We start from the raw sequence: 21,839 nt of genomic DNA, 5'->3' as shown, positions 1-21,839 counted from the left end.
TTTAGGCTGACATAAATGCATTATACTGTCAATCTGATGCAAGTTATATGAGGATAGGTGCTCATAAATTAATGTTTTTGTGAAAATACAATTGTACTTTGGTTGCCTTGATCATCACTGGCTGGAGGTCATACAGCACTTTACCTACCTGTTTATATCACTGGTCACCAGGCAACATGCTTTTTTGTGAACTTTTTTTTCAAGTAGATTTTTCCTGAAGTACATTTTAAATCACATTTTGTGTCTCACCATAAACATCAGAAACTGGACAGTCGTAAATTGGCCAATTGTGGAGCCATTCACAGTGAGAAGAGTTATCTGTTTGTGCACTTTATTTTGTAATTTTCAAAATGTTCAAATTAAAATAATCTAGTTTGAACTCTGCCCTCTCATCCATTTAGAATCACATGGGAAAGCAACTGAGTTACTTTTGCTCTGAGTAGCCTACATTTTAAATGAGCTACTTTTTACTTAAGTAGATTTATACACCACTACTTTCTCTTCTATTTAAGTAAAATATCAGCAAAGTAACAGTACTTCTAATTGAGTAGGACATTCTAGTACTCTTCCCGCCCCTGGATAACACTGAATAATGCACACATGCACTCCCAGTTCAAGCACCAACAAACTTGCTTTATTACACATCAAAGCAACATGAGTGACACATCGTCCCATACTGCAACACAGTCAAAGACAAATGAGTGAAACATTTGATTTCACTCAGTTGACTCACATTTTAGTCTCCTCTCCAGCGAGCAGCCGAGTGCGGACCCTGACACCTAGCTAAGACTCATGGGATACAAACCCCGTACGCCTGGGGATCTACGTAGGGCAGCGGGTGAAAGAGTGTGCGGTGGGAGCTGTCTGGTATTTTGGGACTGCAGAGCAATAAGGTGATGGGCAGCTATGTCGCCCCCTGCTGTTCAGTTAGATGTCCTTCAGGTCCCTCTGGATGTCCCACAGTGTGCTGGCACTGGCCTGCAGCTGGGCCACCTCGTCCTCTGTCAGCGTCATGTTGACCACGCTGGCCACGCCCCCGCTGTTCAGCACACAGGGCAGACTGAGGTACACCTCCTCACTGATGCCATGCATGCCCTGCCAATCAACATCCACATCATCATCAACATCAACATCAACATCAACATCAACCGCACTGTCTACATTAGGACACGAGTATGGAAAGACAGCAGTGCCAGCAGAGACTGAATTTCAGCTGTATAAATTTTAAGTTATCATGCCCATATTGAACTTAGTGAATTAAAACAGATGAATTTGTTGAATAAATTAATTCAATATTTGAATTGGTAAGGCTTTCTTAATTAATTTGTTCAAATTCGACACTCAAATTCTTCCAGTCATCACGAAAGTCCCTTGTGCCCAGAGGTGTGACTCAAACTACATTTAAATTGGGGAAAACCAAATTTGAAATAATAGTTCGAATCACATTCAATTTGTATTCAATTTCAAATTGTGCCTTACAGGTTAATTTGATTAATTCAGCGGCTCAATATGAGTATGACAAATTCAAATTTTTATACTTCAAATACAAACTGTGCTGGCAAAAATCTCTTTGCATACAGATGGTCTTGCATTGTTTAGTAGATAAAATATGGCAATAAAATCACAACAACAACAAAAATACTGAATATATCTGCTAAAAATGCATGCACTTGTGGTACCAAAGTACCCCTGAAGTGCTTGGTACCAAAGTGCATGTTAGAAAACTTTAGATAACAGCCAACAAAACATGGCTTTTAATGGAAAAGGTGCAGTCTGTGTGTGATAGTGTGTGTGCATATTTGAAGGATGCAGTGAGTTTCTGTCTGTCTGTATGTGTAAAATGGTTGTCAAAATGAATATGTTTGTGCAGGTTTATGTGTGAAGAGTCCTCACCTTCACCATGGTGGAGACGGGATGAATCCTGTTCATGTTCCTGATGAGGCTCTCTGTCAGGTCGGCGACACTCAGTCCAATGGCCCAGTTGGTGTAGCCCTTCAGTTTGATCACCTCATAGGCACTGAGACACACAGGGACACACTTTAAGACGCTGTATCAAAAATTATCCAGGTTTGAGCTGTGGAGCCAGCTTCTGGACCGCTTCATGTTTTGATTTATTCATCTGAACAGTGATAAAGCATAGAAGTGAAGTGACAAAAACTGAACTGATGAAATACAACAATCAAAAAGAAAGAAGAGGAACAAATTACTTGGATGTTTGCAGGTGAGATACAAAAAACCCCCAAGAGACTAAAAATATCACACCTCAAAACTCATTCATCACTATTATTTTTAAACTTGTACTGTCACCTGAAAGGAAGCAAATGCACAGCAGAACAAGTGAAGACCGGCCTACCTGTCCACCACCATCTTGTGCGCGTCCTTCCAGTTCTCATCGTCACTATCAGTGCCGATGTCCGGGTTTAATGTCTGCAGGTTGACTCCAGCTACGTTAGTCCCACTCCACACAGGCACTAAGACACATGATGACATCATCACCCTCTGCCTCCGTAAACTTCACACAGTCAATGCAGTCACTCATCATTAACATAGTAACACTCAGAGATGCGGTCACACACACACACACACACACACACACACACACACAAATCCTCACCGCTGGTGTCTCCATGTTCTCCCAGGATCCAGCCGTTGAAGCTGCTGGAGTGGATTCCCAGTTTGTCGGCCATCAGGAAGCGGAAGCGGGCGGAGTCCAGGTTGGTGCCGCTGCCGATGACGCGGTGCTTGGGAAGGCCGCTCAGTTTCCAGGTCACGTAAGTCAGAACGTCAACTGTTGAAGGGAAAGACAGTCTTAGGTTACACGATCAAGAGGTGTGTGTGTGTGTGTGTGTGTGTGTGAGAGTGAGAGTGAGAGAGGGAAAGAGAGAAAGAAGAACGTCTGTATAAAATGTGTGTGTCTGTAAAGTAGAACTGCAACTAACTGCAACTATAAAATAATAAAAAATAATGACAAATGCCCATCACAAGTTACCAGAACCCAAAGTGATGTCTTAAAATTGCCAGAAAAACCCCAAAGTATCCATTTTATAATGATATGAAACAGAGAAAAGAAAGCAAATCTTCATCATCAAATGTTTGGCATTTTTACTTGATAAATGACTAAAACGATTATCGAATTAACAAATTTACTGTCTATCGACTAATCGATTAATCAACTAATCATTTCAGCACTTCTGTGAACGGATATACAGCTAGTGTGTGTTAAACAGTACCTGGGTTGGAAACCACGATGATGATGCAGTTGGGGCTGTATCTGACGATCTGGGGGACGATGTGCTTGAAGATGTTGACGTTTCTCTGGACCAGGTTCAGCCGGCTCTCCCCCTCCTGCTGACGGACTCCGGCTGTCACCACCACGATGCGGGAGTTGGCTGTAACAGAGTAGTCTGATGGGGGGGAGAAAGAGGAGTGAAGCGGTCTGCATGGCTGAACGGGCAACAGATACAGAAGGAGAGGGAGAGCTAACTCGATTACTCGATTTCCATCCAAACCACACATCTTTAGATGATCAGAGAATCAAATTTCAGCATATAGTTTGTGTTTTTTTGTCCACTGTCAACAGACTAGAAAATGGTAAGAATCGTGACCTAGACACAAAGAAAGACTGGTAACACTGCTTGCCGGTTAGCTGTACTCTGCAAATACCTGTGTCTGTGTTTATCTATATTATAATTGATATATGAGTTCCACATTTTCTAGGCGTTTCAGAGTTATAAACTTGCCTTTGTCTGCGACTATCTTGGGGGTTTTGAGGAAGAGGCTGCCATGCTGCAGGTCCATCATCTCTCCTTTCAGCTTGTCCTCCATCACGTCCACCAGGGCGAGCTCGTCAGCCAGCTCCTGCGCACACACACACACACACACACACACACACACACACACACACACACACACACACACACACACGCACACCAGGGGGGTTCAGGTCATCCAGGACACATGACTTGTACTTGTATTTTGATGAGTTGAAAAGGTTTCTAAAGTCTTGATAAAAGATCTTGTGTTTGAAGATTGAAAGTTATGAGATTTGTTCCATCAGACAACTGAATTTAAATTCTGAATTTGTATGGAATGATTGAATTCATTGAAGTTGAAATTGATTATAGAAATCAAACTCATGATGCTCTTACCAAGTTTTTTTTATCTTATTAAAACCATATTGCATTGACAAGTCCTAGATATTTTGTTTTTTTTAAGATGTTAAATTGATTCTGGACTCTTGATTTGTTCTGACTTGACTTGGTGTTCTACATTTAGACTTGGAACTTGATATTAATGACATGGAGTTGACTTGGACCTGACTTTGTAATCCACATTTAGATTTGGGACTTGACTTGAGACTTGTGCCTCAAGACTTGAGACTGACTCGGGACTCGAGCAACACTTGAAATAAGGTCTATAGAAACGCTAAAGCGGTTGTTTGTTCCTAGTGCAATGAGACTTTGGAATAAAAACATTAGACCTGTACCTGACCTTTGTTTTAGTGCGGCTTCCCACTGGCACTGATCATTTTGTACTGAATGTTTCTCTATAGAACTGATATATTCTGTTCCACCTGTGCAAGCAGTGTCCTGATTCTGCCCTGTTCTGTGTGTTGAAGGTAATCCTTCTACTATTACTACAACTACTGCTGCTGAACTGCTGTAGTAGCAGGTGACTGTAGTTGGTGACAGCTGACATTTTCCTGACATTGTCACAGCACTGTAACAAGGACAGTGATGACATAAGACCCGGTCAGACATCAAGAGATCAGTAATCCGGTGTCAGTCTGGCAGAGATCCTGGGTATTACCCCTCCTGTGACACCAGGGAGCGGACAGGTAATCTGAGCAGGGGCAGAAATGGTGCGGCTCTTACCCTGAGCAGGATGCTGATGGCGCAGGCCATGCCGACCTGGCCCACACCCACCACTGTCACCTTGTTCCTGGGGGGCTCAGCGGGGCCGCTGAACAGCGGGGTGATCAGCTTCTGCAGAATTGAGGCCATTCTCAGTGCTGGAGAGTGAAAAAGGGAAGAGGGAGGGAGGGAAGAGGGAGGGAAGAGGGAGGGAAGGAGGGAGGGAGGGAGAGAAGAGCGTACCTGGTCAGACAAAATGTCGGTCTTAGACGGGTGACTAATATCTCACAGACAGAACGAGGACAAACGGTGCTGCATCCAGTCCGCAGGCTGAATAATCAAAGCCAAACTTCATAAATACTGCATTCAGGACACAACCTCTTCTAGTCGTTTAGAGTGTAGAGGGATTACAAATTAAGTCTGACATTTAATTCACTAGCCCTATTGGAAGCGTGACTTCTCTCTGCCACCTAGATCCATTGCATCCACACAGGAAGAAAACCCCCCCCCCCAAAAAAAACCCCCACAGTGAATGAGCCAGGTGCCAGACACTATCCCTCTGCAGGCTTCACCCTGAAAAGACACTCGGCCAGACACAGAAACAGCGACAGAATACTTGCATTGTTTGGCGATGCTCCGAGCTGCGAAGTATAAATACCACCATGTAATCAGCATGGCAAGCTGAAACGGTACCTAAGGTGCGTGTGTCCACAGAGTTCAGTACCCCCCTGCATCCACAACACCTCCCGGACTCAGACGCTGCTGTGCAGTCCAGTCGGCCGAGGCAGGTATCCCGTCAGCTGCAGCAGCAGCAGCACAGAGCGCATGTGACTCAGACACACGGCTCCGCTCCCCTCCCTCCTCCCCTCCCGCCTCCTCCCTGCTGCCCAAATGGAGGACGGGACGACGCTCTAATCGGATGCCGAACTTGACTGACTGCCTGCAGACTGTTAAAGGAGTTACTGTAATCCTTTAACGCTGCCTCCATCTGCTGCACCTGCACCCCACATGAACATTAACCTTGTGCCCAATGGGGTGTCAAGATGAGATAAGATAAGATAAGATAAGATAGCACTTTATTGTCATTAGAAAAACAATATGAAACGACTGCTATCATATTTGCTGAAGGATATAATGTATAAATTATGGTTAGATGATGTGCAAGTCTCTCTCTCTGATATAAGAGCAATGTCATGCATAACAGTATGTTACAGCTACTATATTGTCAGTATTCCTTTAAAACACTTCTGAAAATGTGTTTTTATCAGAAGGCCTTTTTATAATCACTCTAATCTCTTGTATTTGTAATTATTTTAATGTAAACCTGTTTTATCTGGCATTTTATCCAATGAATTTGGTGTGACTAAGGTTTTATGTTTTATCTTCACATTGCTTTTATCATCTTTTGTTTTGATCTGTTTGTGTGAAGCACTTTGTAATATTTGTTTTGAAAAGTGCCATATAAATAAAGTATTATTATATTTACTGAAAGATATAGTGTATACATTGTTAGACAATTTTAGACAATTCTCTCTCTCTGATATAAGATCAATGTAATGCACAGCTACTATCTTGTCATTATCAAATAAAAATGAGCAGAAATAACATCTGAATTATGTATGATTCACTGGTCATTCAATGCTAAATTCATTCAAAATTCAATATTCACCTATACATTTGGGCATTGTTTACATACTGTAGCACATTACATCTCCAACTGTTGTCTCTGCAAGGGATTTATACTTGAAAGGGACAGTGCCAACTAGATTACATTGTACTCATGACATTGTGAGGTGCTTTACAAGATTACAATACAAGTCATGATGTATTGCAAACGTGAATGTACCAATCCGGACATAAATAATGTTATCTGAGCCAAAATATCTAAAAACAAAACAAAACAGTCGTCTCTTTTGCAGTGCATCGCCCCTGGAGGATGCACGAGGCACCGGAGATACATTTCCAGTGAAAGTGTATGGGAGACTGTCCATTCATTACAGGCCTAAAGTGAAGTTGGATTACCAAGAGAAAGCAACGTGCGCGCTCCAAGCGTATGGATAAAGACACGAGCGGTTAATGCGGAGGCTTAGCCGGCAAGGTCACAGGAGGTATTGATGTATTGAATAGTTTTCATGACACTTAATTACGCATTTCTGAACAGACGTTACTACTTGACTAATCATTCAATTAAAATACCACAATGTACAATAGCCTCTGTCGCTTTTTTTCTGTAGACTTTCTGTGACTGACAGCACGGGCTTGAGAATAGCAAACAGTTGTAAGGTGTCCAAGAAAGATAAGATAGCCTTGAACTTGAACTTGAAGACAGTCTTAGTGGAGAAGTCAGGCATTTCATCAACAGCGAGGTGCGTGGATAATATAGCTGAGGATATCAGGCGGCCTATGCATAGTGATGGTGGCAGGATTTTTAAATCTATGAGGCTTTTTTGTTGATAAAGCCGCAAATACGTGTCTTAATGCTATAATCTAAATGGCTTTATTATAAGTCTGCAATGGGCTAAGCTGTAGAAGGCGAGTTCAAGACGACTACTGTAGCGCACATATGGACAATATATTACCAAAAAATATTTTTTTTGCTAATTATCTTTCATCATTTCATTAGTTAATATTTAATTTCATTAGTCATCATATTCTTTCTCATCTTGATTCTTATTTATGAGCCAAAAAAGTCCCAGACAAAAACGTGTGACAGGAATAACAAAACTACAGATACTTGAATACGTTATTCATGGTCAGTAGGCTACATACTTTTGCTTTTTCCTGATAAAAAGAGCGACTTGTCCTGTTATTGGTCCAGATGAGAAGACAGCGGTGGCTCTATGGGGGCGCGCGACAGCTCTGCTGGAGAAAGCAACCAAAACGGAAGCTGCTGCAGATGATAAGCAAGAACCCACGTCATATGGGTGGTCCATGTGAGGCGTCTTGTCCCAAAGTTGCGATTCATACACTTGGATTATAAGTATCCTATAATCACAGCAAATTAAACGTGTCTGAAATTAATCATAAACTGAATTAACACTAAAATAAATATAATTTAGATGTTATGGGAGGCGCACAAAGGGGTACAAAGGCTGGAAATGACCAAAACACACAATATGCACAGATCAGAGCAGCTGTCATCACGAATAACTAAACAAGTACAGAATAAATAAATAAATTAAAAAAACACAGGTGGGCAGCATTACCCCAAATAGACTGTTGAAGCATAAAAGCAGTCACAGATAGCCTATACCTTTCTCAAAACCAAGTCTAGTGCCTAAATCTTTCTGCCTCAAGTAGGCTACTCAAGTTCAAGTTCATTTATTTACATAGCCCTTTATCACAAGCAAAGCACAAGCATTTCTGAACACACGTTCCTACCTGATTAATCATTCAATTAAAATACCACAAGGTATAATCGCTTATTTCTGACTTTCTGTGACTGACAGCACGGGCTTGAGAATAGCAAACGGTTGTAAGGTGTCCAAGAAAGATAAGATAGCCTACCCTTGAACTTGACAACAACAACATCATCAACAGCGAGGTGCGTGGATAATATAGCTGAGGATAGCAGGCGGCCTATGCATAGTGATGGTGGCAGGATTTTTAAATCTATGAGGCTTTTTTGTTGATAAAGCCGCAAATACGTGTCTTAACGCTATAATCTAAATGGCTTTATTATAAGTCTGCAATGGGCTAAACTGTAGAAGGCGAGTTCAAGACGACTGTAGCGCACATATGGACAATATATTACCAAAAAATATTATTTTTCATTATTTCATTAGTCATCATTTAATTTCATTAGTCATCATATCCTTTCTCATCTTGAGACTTATTTATGAGCCAAAAAAGTCCCAGACAAAAACAAGAATAACAAAACTACAGGTACTTGAATACGTTATTCATGTTCAGTACATACTTTTGCTTTTTCCTGATAAAAAGAGCGACTTGTCCCGTTAACGGTCCAGATGAGAAGACAGCGGTGGCTCTATGGAGGCGCGCGACAGCTCTGCTGGAGAAAGCAGCCAAAATGGAAGTTGCTTCAGATGATAAACTATAAGAAGCAGACCCCACCTCGCATGTACAGGATGGTTCGTGTGAGGCGTCTTGTACCAAAGTGTCGATTCATACACTTGGACTATAAATATCATATATCACAGCAAATTAAACGTGTCTGAAATTCATGATAAATAACTAAAATAACACTAAAATAAATATGATTTATATGTTATGGGAGGCGCACAAAGGGGTACAAAGGCTGAAAATGACCCCAAAACACACAATATGCACAAATCAGAGCAGCTGTCATCACGAATAACAAAACAAGTACAGAATAAATAAAAAAAATAAAATAAATAAAAGGGGGGCAGCATTACCCCAAATAGACTGTTGAAGCATAAAAGCAGTCAGGTATACCTTTCTCAAAACCAAGTCTAGTGCCTAAATCTTTCTACCTCAAGTAGGCTACTCAAGTTCATTTGTTTATAAAGCCCTTTATCACAAGCATGTCTCAAGGACTTTACAGAGGAGCCCAACTAGATCTAAACATGCACACCACATCAAAAACTTGGCAGTTCACCTGTTGATACAAAGGTCCAGCTATCAATGCAAATCTATCCCTTTGCTGTCTGCCGTTGAATTGTAAACACTGTCCTTTCCCCTTTCTCCAACGCTACAGCAAGACTTACCCTTTATGTGCTGTACTGTGTGCCTGCTCCTCTCCCTGCTGTGCTGTCAGGCTGCTGCTGCCTACTGGATTTAATTGACTAAGCCTTTCCATCCCCCTACAGAGACTCAGTTCGGCAATCCAACAGTCACCTCAGTCAGCTGGTACGGTATTCACCTATAAGAACATGGTTTCCCTTTTGAAAACAGAAATAGAAAAGGAAGAAGACACTTAAAAAAAAAAAGATTGTTCCTCAAGTTGTCTTTTATTTGAACATTCACCATCATCTACAATCCCGTGTTAAACCCTGTGAGCGTTCAGTTCAGTCTTCTCTCCAAATCGGACTCGTCCCTAGTTTCACAGTTTTTACAAGTGTGACCCGAGGCCCGGGACAGGTGGGCGCCAGGTCAGGTCAGCTCTGACTGTAACAGAAAGGAAGCCATGTGCTGTGCGGATGGTTGTTAAGGCTGCGTGAAATGTGGGGTTGGGTTTTAAGGCCGCTCGTCTCATTCCGTCAGTCCCAGCTTCTTCTTCAGGGACTCGGGCATCTCTGGTGGAGGGGGGCGGGGCAGGCGGAAGTACACCTTCACCGAGTCGTAGATGAACCACTGCAGGGCGGTCAGTGTACCGATCATGATGATACGGGCCACCAGACCCTTCCACACACCTGGGGTCGGACAGAGGAAAAAGGGTTTACATTCAGGATAAATAACGTTATACTGTCAAGGTTCCTACCCCACTCACATTTTAACATAAACAGACCTTAAACTTCTTGACTGAATGTGAAAATTTTGGCCCGTGTTCAATATATATATATACATTTGTTGATAGCGGTTATGTCAACTACGCCATCTCACTCCACAGCTGAACATCGTACAAAGTAGTGGGTCTACAGCTACCTTTAATGTATAGTCATTATGTGTATTCAGACTGCCCAATATTTTTTGTGCATTTCCAAAATGTCTCAAATACTTGGAAATAGGGTGGCACAATTATGGCAAAAATGATAATCCCAATTATATTATGTAATATTGTGATCACGGTTATTATTCTCAGTTTCAGGACACAAAACTAGTTTATTGCATTTTTCACACTTTAACATACATTTTTACTTTTCTAGACTCGGTAGAAGGATTTTCCTCTCTTAACATTGGGCCGATCGATTCTTTTCCACTTTGCACAATGCTACATTTCTCCCTGCCTCCCTGCCTCCCTGCTGCTTCTCCATACCTTTCCTTTTGATCACATGGGTGCACATTGCACATTCAAAGGTTGTGATTGGTCACATGTAACACACCAAGACATTCAGGGGAATTGTAAATTCTTCAGTATTGATTGCAAACAAATGTCCGCTTCCCAGTCTTTCTGCACTGGTTGATGTCCGGTGAGGAGCCAGTACAGTGTTTGGACTGAGGAGCAGGTGGACTGTTCTCACACGCCAATGACTCAAGCACCTCCAACTGTACAGCCAGGAAGCTGCTGGGGGCCTGTGGCCCCCCAGAGGTGGATCTAAGGAGCGTGTCTGATTCAGGTACTTTTACTACCCAGCAGGGGCTTTGAGGACGACTGCTGTACTCACCCATGGGTCCGAGCTTCTTGAGCACACCGACGGCTGTGCTGCCTTTCTCCTTGTTGAGCACAGACACCACCGAGTCAGCAGGGTGGGACACGATCGCACAGAACACACCAGCTGCAAGGGGAAACGGGACGACCAGACAAGACACAGACACTTCATTAGCAGTGGAAGGCAGCTACACTCAAGATTTTATATATATATATATATATATATATATATATATATATATATATATATATATATATATATATATATATATATATATATATATATATATATATATATATATATACACACACACACATATATATATATATATATATATATATATATATATATATGTCGTCCAACTCCGGTATGATATGACATTCCTCCCTGACCACAGCTACATTAAAACAAGTCTCTAAAACCTACATCGAAAATTTATTTTCTTTGCACATTTATTTATTCATTTCATTGTTCAGTTATGTTGTTTGGAAATAAATTCATTTAAAAAAAAGGTCTAATGTATCCCAGAGTTTCCCCCGCCACTGAATAGTCAAACTTACTGAAGGTCAGATGTGAAAACCCCCCCATCAAGAGTCAACTGCTTTAACGTCAAATGCAATATAAAAAAAACAACAATATTCTTACACACAGAATGTGATTTGGCAGGTAAAAAGTACAAACAACTACCACTACAACATAAATCTTTGACAGATTTCCATGCTGGTTCCTGTAGCGGCTCTCAGACTCACCGATGTACCCGGCCACGAAGGTGACCACCAGCTGGTCAGACTTGCTGCACTCGCTGCGGGGTTTGGGCACAACGTACTTGTACAGCATCTCCACTGTTCTCTCAAAGCAGGCAAACTTCATCATGGTGTAAGGGATCTGCCTCATCCACAGAGGCACCACACCTTTGTAGAAACTGCAGAAAGAAACAAACAGGAAATGGTGTGTGAAAAAAAATCAGTTGCGATTATAAAGAGTTATTGGGAGACATATAATTGCAAATGGTGTCTGCCCCCCAGTCTATCTGCATTGGTTAATGTCCAGTAAAGGGCCAGTGCAGTGTTTGGACTGAGGAGCAGGTGGACTGTTCTCACACACCAATGACTCAAGCACCTCCAACTGTACAGCCAGGAAGCTGCTGGGGGTCTGTGGCCCCCCAGAGGTGGATCTAAGGAGCGTGTACCCTCTCACAGAAAGAGAGAAAATTAAAAGCTACAATATGCAACTTGTTTGACATTAAAATAACAATAAATAGGATATATTATCCATGTGTGTGCATGCCTAAATGTTTGCCTGAACCTAGCTTTTCATTTATGTTCAGGATGTTTTGGGGTGTATATCATTTGCTGTGGGCTCGGTTGTGGCTATCAACATGAGGCTAGCAGCCACAGTACAGGGACGCAACAGCAACAACAATGGCAGAAAAAACAATAAGAAAAGGAAGAGCAACAAAGCTCAACGTGTAGCAGACAAAACCCGTTGAAAAACACAGGTGAACAATTATAGATTGCATCGTCGTCTGATTCTTCAACACCGCTTTGCCTGTTATACCGCTTCAAAGTGACCTTGATCAACCGAGGGGGAGGAGGGCTGGACTAACAATAATCTTCCTGCTTCAAAGTGAACAGTTGCATATTGAAGCTTTATGACTATGGGTTCTTACAGAAAATCACTGCATACGTTCATCCAAAAACGTATTTTACAAACTGATAAAAGGAAAAATGGAATAAAGAAATAAGGTCTCTACATAGTATACAGCATAACGTTTCTCCTGTGCTTTATTTACAATGTTGTGCGCTGAAGCCCTACTTGGGTGAAATGTTGTAAGCAATGTCGTAAAATAAAGCATGAGAGGCATTATTCTGTATATAGGACACCTTATTTCTTTATTTCTTACTTCTTATTTTCTTCGTTTAAGGTGAGACAAAATACTCACGCCCACAGTCCCTCCTCGCCGTACATCTTGGGCGCACACTCTCTCAGGGTGTTGGCGTAACCAGGCTGGGTCTGGATCCGCACTTTACACGCCTCCATGGGGGCAAGAGCAATGTCGGCAAAGAACTCTGCACTGGCCGAGGCAGCCAGGTAGAGAGATGTCCTCCATAAGTAGGTGTTTTCCTGGTTGTTGAACGGGGAAGAGAGAAGTCAGTAATATTAATTTATATGTAGGAATTTTAGTGCCTTTAAATCGCAATGTAAACACTCAGTAAGATTAAATTTGTTTCTTCACATATTTCTCAGAGACACATAGATGACAGGTCAGAAATTAACAGGGGCGTGGAGCAAAAATGCCCCTGAAAGTTCATAAAATACCTGTGCAATTAAATATAAGAGGGGAAAATGCCCCCCGATAATTAGGCCTACCCTCCCCCGACCATCTCACGGCATGAATTTGTCTACTGTTTCCTGTGGGTCACCATAGGTGATAAGTGGGAGCCTATGCCTTCTTTCCAGCAATAACAGTGGAACAGTTTTTGAGTAGGAGTTGAGTAGGAGGTTGTGCACAAGAGTATGTAGCCTGAAGCAGTAGAAAATGTTGGCACCGTGTAGCCAGCAGCAGAAGAAAATGCAACCAAACCCACAACAAACCGCTGTGTCAACAAGAAATAAAACACCCAACACTGTAAAAATCTCAACAATCGAAGAGTGGAAGATGACACCATGCTCTTCTGTAAGGCCTGCCATGAGTACAGCAGTAAGAAGGAATGGTATATTGTAATTTAAAGTAAAACAAATCTTAGTGGTTCAAATTCAGTGTTCATTTGCCAATATGCAATGCAAATCTAGTATAGTTCAATACATTTACCCTCAAAAAAGACCAAAATGCCCCTAAGAATCAGATCAAGGGGCAAAAATTGTGAATTTCATACCCTGATGTATACAGTTCAGGTGTGCAATAGCACAGGTAGGGGTTAAGTGACGTACTCAGGGAAACTTCGACATGGATGGACACATTAGCTGTTACAGCAATCTAAATCAGCGATCTTCCAGTTATGGGATGGCCTCTATAACCACCAGGCCTCTAAAGTTCAGAAAGGAAGAACCGATTAAATTGGCCCTGTGCTGAACAGTGCTTACCTCTCCCAGAAGGTCACTGTAAAAGATCTTGAACACCTCGTAGAAGCCAAACTTGCAGAGGCCCTGCATGGAGTAGCCGATGAAAGTGGGTGCCCAGCCCTTGGCGAGCCCTCGGACCCCATCCTCTTTCACTGTGATGGAGAAACCGTTGAAGATGCTCTTGTACTTGCCAGGGTCAACCTAAAGCACGAGGACAGTACAGGCTGTTAATGACTACTCATGATGTTAGGGGTGGCAATGATGTCGCCAAGAGGGAATACACTCATGTGGGAAGTACTTTATGTGATCTTAATCTATAATGCGTGCACAGTAGAGCTCAAACACCGACCTGCAGGCGGCACTTGACCAGATCGAGGGGCACGACAGCTGTGTGCGTTATTCCGCAGCTCAGGATGCCCCCGAAGCCGCACAAGGCGTAGTATTTCATAGAGCCAAAGTCGCAGCTCACATCAGAATCTGCACCAGAGATGATAAGGCAAAACACACACCATGCGATTAGCCTGCATCAAGCCATGCTAGAGTTTATCACACAATGCAAACACAAGCCATGAATTTACTGTCAAAGTGTTCCACCCACACAATGACATTGTAGAAAGTGACATTTCAACTGGGTTGCAGATACATCACACATTGGGTTGCAGATTTCTCAGTAAACTTAAGTAAATCATCAGATATACATAAACAGCACTGTCCTGCTGGTTTCAAATGGTTAACTGCACTCAATGTCGTAAAAATCTGATTCAGCTACATACATGGGGCTGTTATAGTTTTATTTTTAAGGGAGCATTCAGTTAGGTCTGTCTGTCACTGTCTGTCACTCAAAAGAAAAGCAAATGGTTAATCCACTGTTTGTTTTCCCATTCTCCACCAGTGATGTTAGTGCTGAAACGTCAAACGTGTTTATAAATCAGTAGCTTTAGTTGTGATCAAAGGGCAACCAATAGCAGACATCCATGCCACGGGACTCCAGGTGAGGCCACAGACCTGCATCACTAAGTCAAGGGCGGACACAGCTCAGGATCCCACCGAAGCCACAGAGGATCACGTATTTCAGTGAAGCAATATCACAACTATCTCCCTCTGATGGAAAGATAGTGGGGCAATCTGTCAGATTTACCTCAACATTAGGCAATAGTACAACTTTCTCCTTGCTTAACACCTGAACCACTAGGGACAGCAAGTTGACATTGCTCAACCGTGTGAGGTCGTTCACTTGAGAAGGGAACAATTAAACCAAAAAAATAAAGAATAATAGAGAGTTATTAGTTACCAGGCACTGCAGCAGCTGCCAGTCTGCGCCGGTGTCCTCCATGAGGACCCGGGCTCTGTGCCGGTTCTTCGACCTTCTGCAGGGAGAACAGCGGGGCACTGAAGGGGTTCGCCCGGGCGAGCTGAGTCAGCGTACTGGGATACATTGTCCGGCTCGGCTGTACATTGGGAAATTAGGAGAAATCGGTAAAAAAACAAGACAAAACTCTAATTAAATACACCTTCTGGTAAAGCATCTCCAACGGCTGGCCAGCTAGCGTTAGCCTTGAAAGTCATGCTAACTGCTGTCTTCATTGTCGTTTGCTTTAGCACGTTGGCTGGCTAGCTGGGCTATTTAAACTGGCACCATTGTTCTCAAAATCTATCGCGTTGCTCAATTTGGTTTATTCAAAAACAACGGATCACCTGTGCCGTACCCAGTAGTCGGCCAGGTTGTATTTAATTACACAAGAGGGAAAGTTTCTTTACTTACTTTTAAGACTTTGTTGTAACGTCAGAAATATGGCGCTGCCGCTCTGGGCTTCCGCCGGCGAAAAAAGAGAGAATGCAGGAAAACGTACAAGTAGGATCTTGTCTGACAATACGGTGGGATGCTCGATTTGTTCCACATGTGCTCCCTGGCTTCAGTCTCTCTCCATTGAAATTGGTGCAGTTCGAGAACTCCGCCCGCCGGGACCATCAAGGAACGTATAAACGCACGCACTCTGTCCAGCCAGCAGATCAGACGTCATGCAACCGCCATAAACGGGCATACATAGAGTGGTGACAATGAAAGTGTGTATGAAAATAAGCAAAAATATGGATAAATAATAAAAAAAACAGGGTTCTGGTCTGCTGTTATATCATGATGTAGGCAGATAGGAATAACTTTGGTGATGTATCCATTATCTCTGATGTATGATTTGTTGTTCTTAGCTGTGATTTCTATTCCGGGCTAAACCTTAATTTGCAATTTAGAATATTGTCCTTTTATGCTTTTTCCCCCCTAATTGTGTTCTATGTGTCCTTATCATTCACTACTGTCTTTTAAAGATGTTGTCAGTTACAGAAAGACACAAAACAGCAAAACATTTGGCAATAACCAAGTTTATTTCATGATATACCATCTACATTATCATAAATAAACAGATTAAAAATCCTTACCCACATAACCCCTAGCATTTCTGTCCATTTGTCGGAGAGCTGCCTGATGAAAGACCAAATCATGTGTTAAGTAAACAAGGTTCAGATTTAAGATACAGTATCACTTGCATGTTTTACATATTGCTTTCAAATGTTACTTTAAAATGTGCTATAAAAAGTTGAACACACCACGTTAGAAAAATATCAAAATAGAAACAAAGATGCCCCGGATAATTTTCTCTCCCACATCACCTCCAGAGAATGCACCCATGATGCACCCCCACTTCCGGCGGGTAAACAACCCCTTTCACAGTAGCACTACAATATCTTAAATCATGGTAATTTACACAGGCAGAAGTAGTCGAGAGTTATGAAGAGAATAAGATGAAGTAACTGTCCCAAAAAAGGATTTATGTCCTCCATGGGTCTTCTTTCCAGATCAGTGGTGTGCGGACACATGCAGTAAAGTGAGGTGGGCTATGTGGGTGCACTGTAACTGCCAGTCCTGCAGATGGGACTCAAGGATCAGAAATCTAACAAAAAAATAAAATAAAATAAAATAAAAAGCACAACAGAGCACTAAAACCCAAAGCATGTAAACTCACATGGGCACACTGGTAGGGCTGGACAATGAATCATCTATAAATCGTTCGCTGCAATTTGAGCTTCTTCAATGAGTATTTGTCAAATAATGGAATATCAACAATACTGAAAAACTTCATTTAATTTAGGATATCCACTGTAGCATTAGTTGAAAACAGTGAGGATGTTTATACAAGAGTGCGGTAAAATCTTCTTCCTCAAGCTAATCAACAGTAACAATCGTGATCACAATATAGAGCAAAATGACCAGAATTATCATTTTAGCCATAATCGTAAAGCCCTCTGCACTGGGATTCAATCAGTGATCAGCCATTGGAAAGAAAAAAAACAAACAAACAAATAAACAACGGTTTTCTACCTCAACTCGAAGATGGGCTGAATTTCCTCATACAGTGATGTGACCTGATTACACCACGTGTCTCCTCCCAGCACAGATCACATTAAGTTAGAGCGGAATTGACCTGAGCACCATAAAAATAATGAGACATTCTATCTAGCTCTATAACTACAGTGTAGATTTAAAAATTCATAGAGAAATACATGTTGACTTTTGTTATTAGTAGCATCACTTTGTGCTTTAAAATGGGAGGGCACTAAGTGCTAACAGTGTCCAGGCACTTCACCATCAGAAAAACACCTGGCACAGAGCATTAGAAACTATGTCCTTCAAAAACTACAACCATGCATGGATAAACTGGCCTCTCCATTCTGCACTCATTTCTACATATAAGGGTTAAATACACACAAGGACACAAACAATTCACAGATTAAAAACATTAAAACGAGTCTCTTCAGACTGCCACAAAACAGTGTTATCCAGAAGAAGCTGTTTGAATAGACCTCCCTCTTGTTGTGGGAGGAAAGCTGGAACGAGGGGGGGAGAGTCTACCGTTCCCAATTAAAACAGTGTCCTTTACTCAACCATGTATAAAAAGAAGAGGTGATCTGAGTTTGCTGCTTGGGTTGTGGTGTGCTGTGGCAGATGGCAGGGTGTGGCGCGGGCATGTTGAGGGACGGCTCAGGGTCCTTACTTGCCGGCGCTCTCTGCGGCGCCGCTGCCGCCGCGGATGCCCAGGTAGGTGGCTGCGCTGTCCACAACGCCCTGGAGGGGGACGATCACGCTGTCCAGGAGGCCTTTGAGGGTGTCGATCTGACTGGCATCCAGGTTCTGGTAGGCATAGTAGAGAGAGCCGGCCACCGCAACCAGGAGCAGCAGCTTGAGCATCGCAGACAGGAAGCCTCTTCGGGTCGGCGCCTTGCTTGAAGAAGCCGTGTTGCCGACGTGGGAGACGGACTCGGAGTAGGAGCGGGTCTCAGTGCGGATGCTGCGCTGCACACGGCTCTCGTCCAGCCAGTACTCGCTAGGCTTCAGCGGTCGACCGGCTGCCCCTCGAATCGGCCGCCTGCAGGTTGCACTGATCACAGAGGAACATCGAAATATGAAACAACAAAATCAAACTTTAACATTAACATTTGGTTACCTGATGTTCCAAATAGGGCTGAAAGATAGACAAATATCTGTGATTATTTGACAGAATATTGCAATTGCGATTTAAAGTGAGATTCACATCATCACAAGTTTTTCTTGTCATACATTTTTTAACTTTAAAACGGTTTAAATAAAAGTGATTTTGTTAATAAACAATTGATATCAGTGTGCAGGATTTACGGAGTTTGACTATAATGAAAGGTTTTCACCAATACTGTACTTGATTCATGGACCAAAGATTTCCCCGAGCTGTAAAATATCTTGGTTAGACGCCTCACTCTCTTTAGCAATTAATTGCAGCCTCTGAAAGTTCATATTGCAATTTCGATTTTGTTTGATTAATTGTTCAGCTCTAGTTCCAAAAGCAGTAATGTGTCACAGTAAATGAGGCATGGGCACCTCAGTAAATGTATGTGAGCACCTTAAAACAATAACAAAGACAGAAAATGATGTTTGATTGTTACCTGATGCCTGTTGGCGTGCTAATTTCATTGGCAAGGATATCTTCAACAACACTCTCCCCAGTTTTCATAGGGGTCTGGTCGCCACTGGCAAGCTTCTCCTCCACCACCTGTCAGTAAGTTGACATTAAGTAAGATACTGTGCCTTCGTACAAACGTATAGCCCACATACAGACTGGCTCTATATCTGGGTTTAGGACCGGTAGAAAGCGTCTCACCTTGGTTTGTCGTCTGCTGCTGGTCCTGACAGTGACAGGAGTTTTCCCTCGGCTCCGCACAGGCTTCTCCACTACAGGGACTGGCTCTGGTTCAGGGGCAGCAATCTCCTCTGACAAAAACAGAGGCAATGCAAACATAACAGTGAGAAATAATGGTTACAATAGATTTTTTAATGTTAACTATAGCAGTGACCCCCCCCCCTCCCTCCCACATTCGACCTTTTTCTTAAAAAAGAAAATGATAAAATACTGATTTAGCTTATAGACACTTATAGTTTTACACAACAAATAAAAATCCAAATAACTAAAATAAATAAAAAATAAAAAAATTAAGTCAGATGCATCTCAAATAAAGAGCGACTGGACTGCATCTACACTAACTCAGTCAGCAACATGAATATAAGTGAATATAAGTTTATTATAGTGCTCCCCCTTTTGGGGAAAATAAAACATCAGTGATGACAGATGAGAGCCAGTTATCATGGCGGTCACAATAATAAAAATGACTGACGGTGTCATAACTATTATTGTTTTTTACTGCGATATATAGTAATACCGGTTATTGTCCCATCCCTAGTCGCGGTGACATGTTCTTTCACATATCAACATGTTCATAGACATTTTCAGGCCATGTTTTTGTTTGATGAGTCAAGTCAAATTTCAAGTGATGGTCAATGATCTGTGGTAAGAGCTCACCATCTTCCTTGTCGCTGTACTGGTCAGAATTTGTGTTGCCGTTCTGGTTGCTGTCTGCCTTGGGCAGAGCTGTGATGTCTGTGGCAGGTTCAGGGGCGCTGGGGGTCTCAGCTGGAGGCTGGTCCAGAAGCTTCTGGAGCTTCTTCTCATACACCTTACGGGTGGAGGCTGAACGAAGGGGATACAGGGGTGAGAAAGGAGTAAGAGAACATCTTGTCTTTCGAACACCCAACATATTTTCACTCCAACAGGGTTCACACACATTTTTGTTGAATAAATGCAGCTTTTATGTGACTATTCCATTACATATCGGCACAGCTTCAGCTTCAAAGGCCCAAGGTTTTATTGAAAGTCTAGAAAAAATGTATTTGGGTTACTACTGGCTCAAATGTAACTAGATACCAGCAAGCAAGTTGACAGTAATCACTGGTTGATAAGATTCCAAACAAATTTCTATTTCCCCATTCCAAGTCTTTCTGGTAATGTATACAATCTTACTCGAAAATTTCAAGGGCTGGAAAGCACAATATTGAAATTGCATGACTTCTCTCCAGATTTTTCCTGCTTCAAGAAACTTACCCACAATGGGTCCTGAGTCCACACCGTGCTTTGCCAGCTGCTGTTTTAAGTCTTCATCAGTGAGATCTGTCACTTCTACTTCTTCTGTGCGCGGCTTGTCGGTCTTTCTGGTAGCTTTCTGCCAAAGGATTATATGAATACTTGAATAAATCATAGACAAATGTGTTTTGTTTATCAATCCATATAGACGACAAGAAAAGTTTATAGGTATTTACCATTGCATCAAATCATATAGTGCTCGTAAACGCAAATAGCCGATTTAGATCAATTTTGGAGGCAAAACTCAAACTTACTCTGCCAGAGCGACTTTTGTTGGAGATCACGGGAGCGGGTAATTCGTCGTCGCTGGAAAACGTGTCTGTGGGTGGACTTTTCTTGTTGTTTAGTATGGTCAAGTTCTTCAGATACAACTGAACATACACTTCCTTTTTATGTTCTCCGCTGGGAAGTGGCACATTGTTTGCCGTCAGCTCATTTTTGAGCTTATCTTTCGTGAGAACCGACGGATCTTCGAGGAATTCTGCCATGTTTGCTTTTTCGGCTAGCTTATTATTATTTTTTTGCTTGCAGCTAACGGAAATTAGCAAGTTCGCTCACCAGCTACAAACAACAACACCGAGAACGTGACCAAATAGCGCTGTTGTCAAACGGGACTGGCGCCTACTCGCTGACAATTCAGCTAACAGGACAGAAAATGTTTAACAAAATAAAGGCCCTGTTTTGCTTGTTAGCCTCGTAGCTAAAATATTTTCAGTCAGATATGTTTTTTCGAAGTAAGATAAACGCGTATGCTGCAAATGAACACAACGCAAAAATTCAAAATTAACTAGCTGTAAAACGATTGAATTAGCTTAGCTTCAAACCGGTCCACTTGCTACTGTCTGTCCGCGGTCGCATCAGGGCCAAACAATAAGCGCGCACGCTATTGGACTAAAGACCCCAATAAACTCAAATCTGATTGGTTTGCTATGAATGGAACGCTCGCTGGCACCCGCCACAAAGAAACCGCAGGCTGAGATGCAGCTTTACATAAATCCTGGCAGTATAATTCAATAACTCGACAAGACCTACAAAATAATTGTTTTTGAAAAAGTAAAGAAACGTCACGTTAAATATCCGGAACGAGTCACACTAAATGACTAGTGAACATTTATCAGTATGTTCAAATAAAATATTACTATTGCGTTTTGAGTATGTTCATTGTACGAATTTGGCCTAATCTGTAGGCCAAACCT

General features: G+C 42.1%; 3 protein-coding genes and 2 non-coding genes across 7 annotated transcripts; all 5 read right to left on the bottom strand.

Moving 5' to 3' along the window:
• Positions 1-623: 623 nt before the first annotated feature.
• On the bottom strand, positions 624-9,579 carry ldhbb (lactate dehydrogenase Bb). Of its 3 annotated transcripts, none has more exons than XM_071518011.1 (8): positions 9,542-9,579; positions 4,875-5,011; positions 3,741-3,858; positions 3,231-3,404; positions 2,615-2,788; positions 2,354-2,471; positions 1,894-2,017; positions 624-1,095 (listed from the first exon to the last, which is right to left on the bottom strand). In XM_071518011.1, the coding sequence occupies exons 2-8, from the start codon at positions 5,001-5,003 to the stop codon at positions 928-930; spliced, it is 1,005 nt and encodes a 334-aa protein (XP_071374112.1). In that variant the 5' UTR covers positions 5,004-5,011; positions 9,542-9,579; the 3' UTR covers positions 624-927. The 3 variants fall into 3 exon arrangements, with proteins under 3 accessions (XP_071374112.1, XP_071374111.1, XP_071374110.1); XM_071518010.1 differs by lacking the exon at positions 9,542-9,579 and adding an exon at positions 8,773-8,855; XM_071518009.1 differs by lacking the exon at positions 9,542-9,579 and adding an exon at positions 7,623-7,736.
• A 191-nt stretch (positions 9,580-9,770) lies between these two features.
• Positions 9,771-16,006, bottom strand: slc25a3b (solute carrier family 25 member 3b). Its single transcript, XM_071518008.1, has 8 exons — positions 15,909-16,006; positions 15,438-15,594; positions 14,496-14,623; positions 14,168-14,347; positions 13,026-13,207; positions 11,833-12,005; positions 11,099-11,209; positions 9,771-10,186 (listed from the first exon to the last, which is right to left on the bottom strand). The coding sequence occupies exons 2-8, from the start codon at positions 15,580-15,582 to the stop codon at positions 10,026-10,028; spliced, it is 1,080 nt and encodes a 359-aa protein (XP_071374109.1). The 5' UTR covers positions 15,583-15,594; positions 15,909-16,006; the 3' UTR covers positions 9,771-10,025.
• Positions 10,864-11,042, bottom strand: LOC139642978 (small nucleolar RNA SNORA53). Its single transcript, XR_011695057.1, has one exon. It is a non-coding gene; the product is annotated as a small nucleolar RNA SNORA53 (small nucleolar RNA).
• Positions 12,093-12,271, bottom strand: LOC139642979 (small nucleolar RNA SNORA53). The gene has a single exon (XR_011695058.1). It is a non-coding gene; the product is annotated as a small nucleolar RNA SNORA53 (small nucleolar RNA).
• A 521-nt stretch (positions 16,007-16,527) lies between the features above and the next one.
• On the bottom strand, positions 16,528-21,480 carry tmpob (thymopoietin b). Its single transcript, XM_071518069.1, has 6 exons — positions 20,898-21,480; positions 20,605-20,722; positions 20,026-20,193; positions 19,330-19,439; positions 19,115-19,221; positions 16,528-18,576 (listed from the first exon to the last, which is right to left on the bottom strand). The coding sequence occupies exons 1-6, from the start codon at positions 21,129-21,131 to the stop codon at positions 18,189-18,191; spliced, it is 1,125 nt and encodes a 374-aa protein (XP_071374170.1). The 5' UTR covers positions 21,132-21,480; the 3' UTR covers positions 16,528-18,188.
• Positions 21,481-21,839: the final 359 nt, after the last annotated feature.

Source organism: Centroberyx affinis, unplaced genomic scaffold (genome assembly GCF_046629955.1).
Source record: "Centroberyx affinis isolate AG114_WGS23_722 - 3 ecotype Tasmania unplaced genomic scaffold, CSIRO-AGI_Caff_v1 ptg000549l_1, whole genome shotgun sequence".
NCBI classification, from domain to species: Eukaryota; Metazoa; Chordata; class Actinopteri; order Beryciformes; family Berycidae; genus Centroberyx; species Centroberyx affinis.
Note: the sequence above shows the minus strand (reverse complement) of the source record. Positions and strands in the feature narration are given on the sequence as shown.

Coding starts and splice junctions, on each gene's coding strand:
- ldhbb (XM_071518011.1), bottom strand. CDS start 5,003: ATGGCCTCAATTCTGCAGAAGCTGATCACCCCGCTGTTCAGCGGCCCC. Junction 3,859..4,874: donor CCATCAGCATCCTGCTCAGG/GTAAGAGCCGCA, acceptor GTGTGTGCGCAG/GAGCTGGCTGACGAGCTCGC. Junction 2,472..2,614: donor AGAACATGGAGACACCAGCG/GTGAGGATTTGT, acceptor CATGTGTCTTAG/TGCCTGTGTGGAGTGGGACT.
- slc25a3b (XM_071518008.1), bottom strand. CDS start 15,582: ATGTATCCCAGTACGCTGACTCAGCTCGCCCGGGCGAACCCCTTCAGT. Junction 13,208..14,167: donor ACAGTGACCTTCTGGGAGAG/GTAAGCACTGTT, acceptor TTCAACAACCAG/GAAAACACCTACTTATGGAG. Junction 10,187..11,098: donor CAAGAAGCTCGGACCCATGG/GTGAGTACAGCA, acceptor GTCCGACCCCAG/GTGTGTGGAAGGGTCTGGTG.
- tmpob (XM_071518069.1), bottom strand. CDS start 21,131: ATGGCAGAATTCCTCGAAGATCCGTCGGTTCTCACGAAAGATAAGCTC. Junction 20,723..20,897: donor ACAAAAGTCGCTCTGGCAGA/GTAAGTTTGAGT, acceptor ATCCTTTGGCAG/AAAGCTACCAGAAAGACCGA. Junction 20,194..20,604: donor GGACTCAGGACCCATTGTGG/GTAAGTTTCTTG, acceptor CCCTTCGTTCAG/CCTCCACCCGTAAGGTGTAT.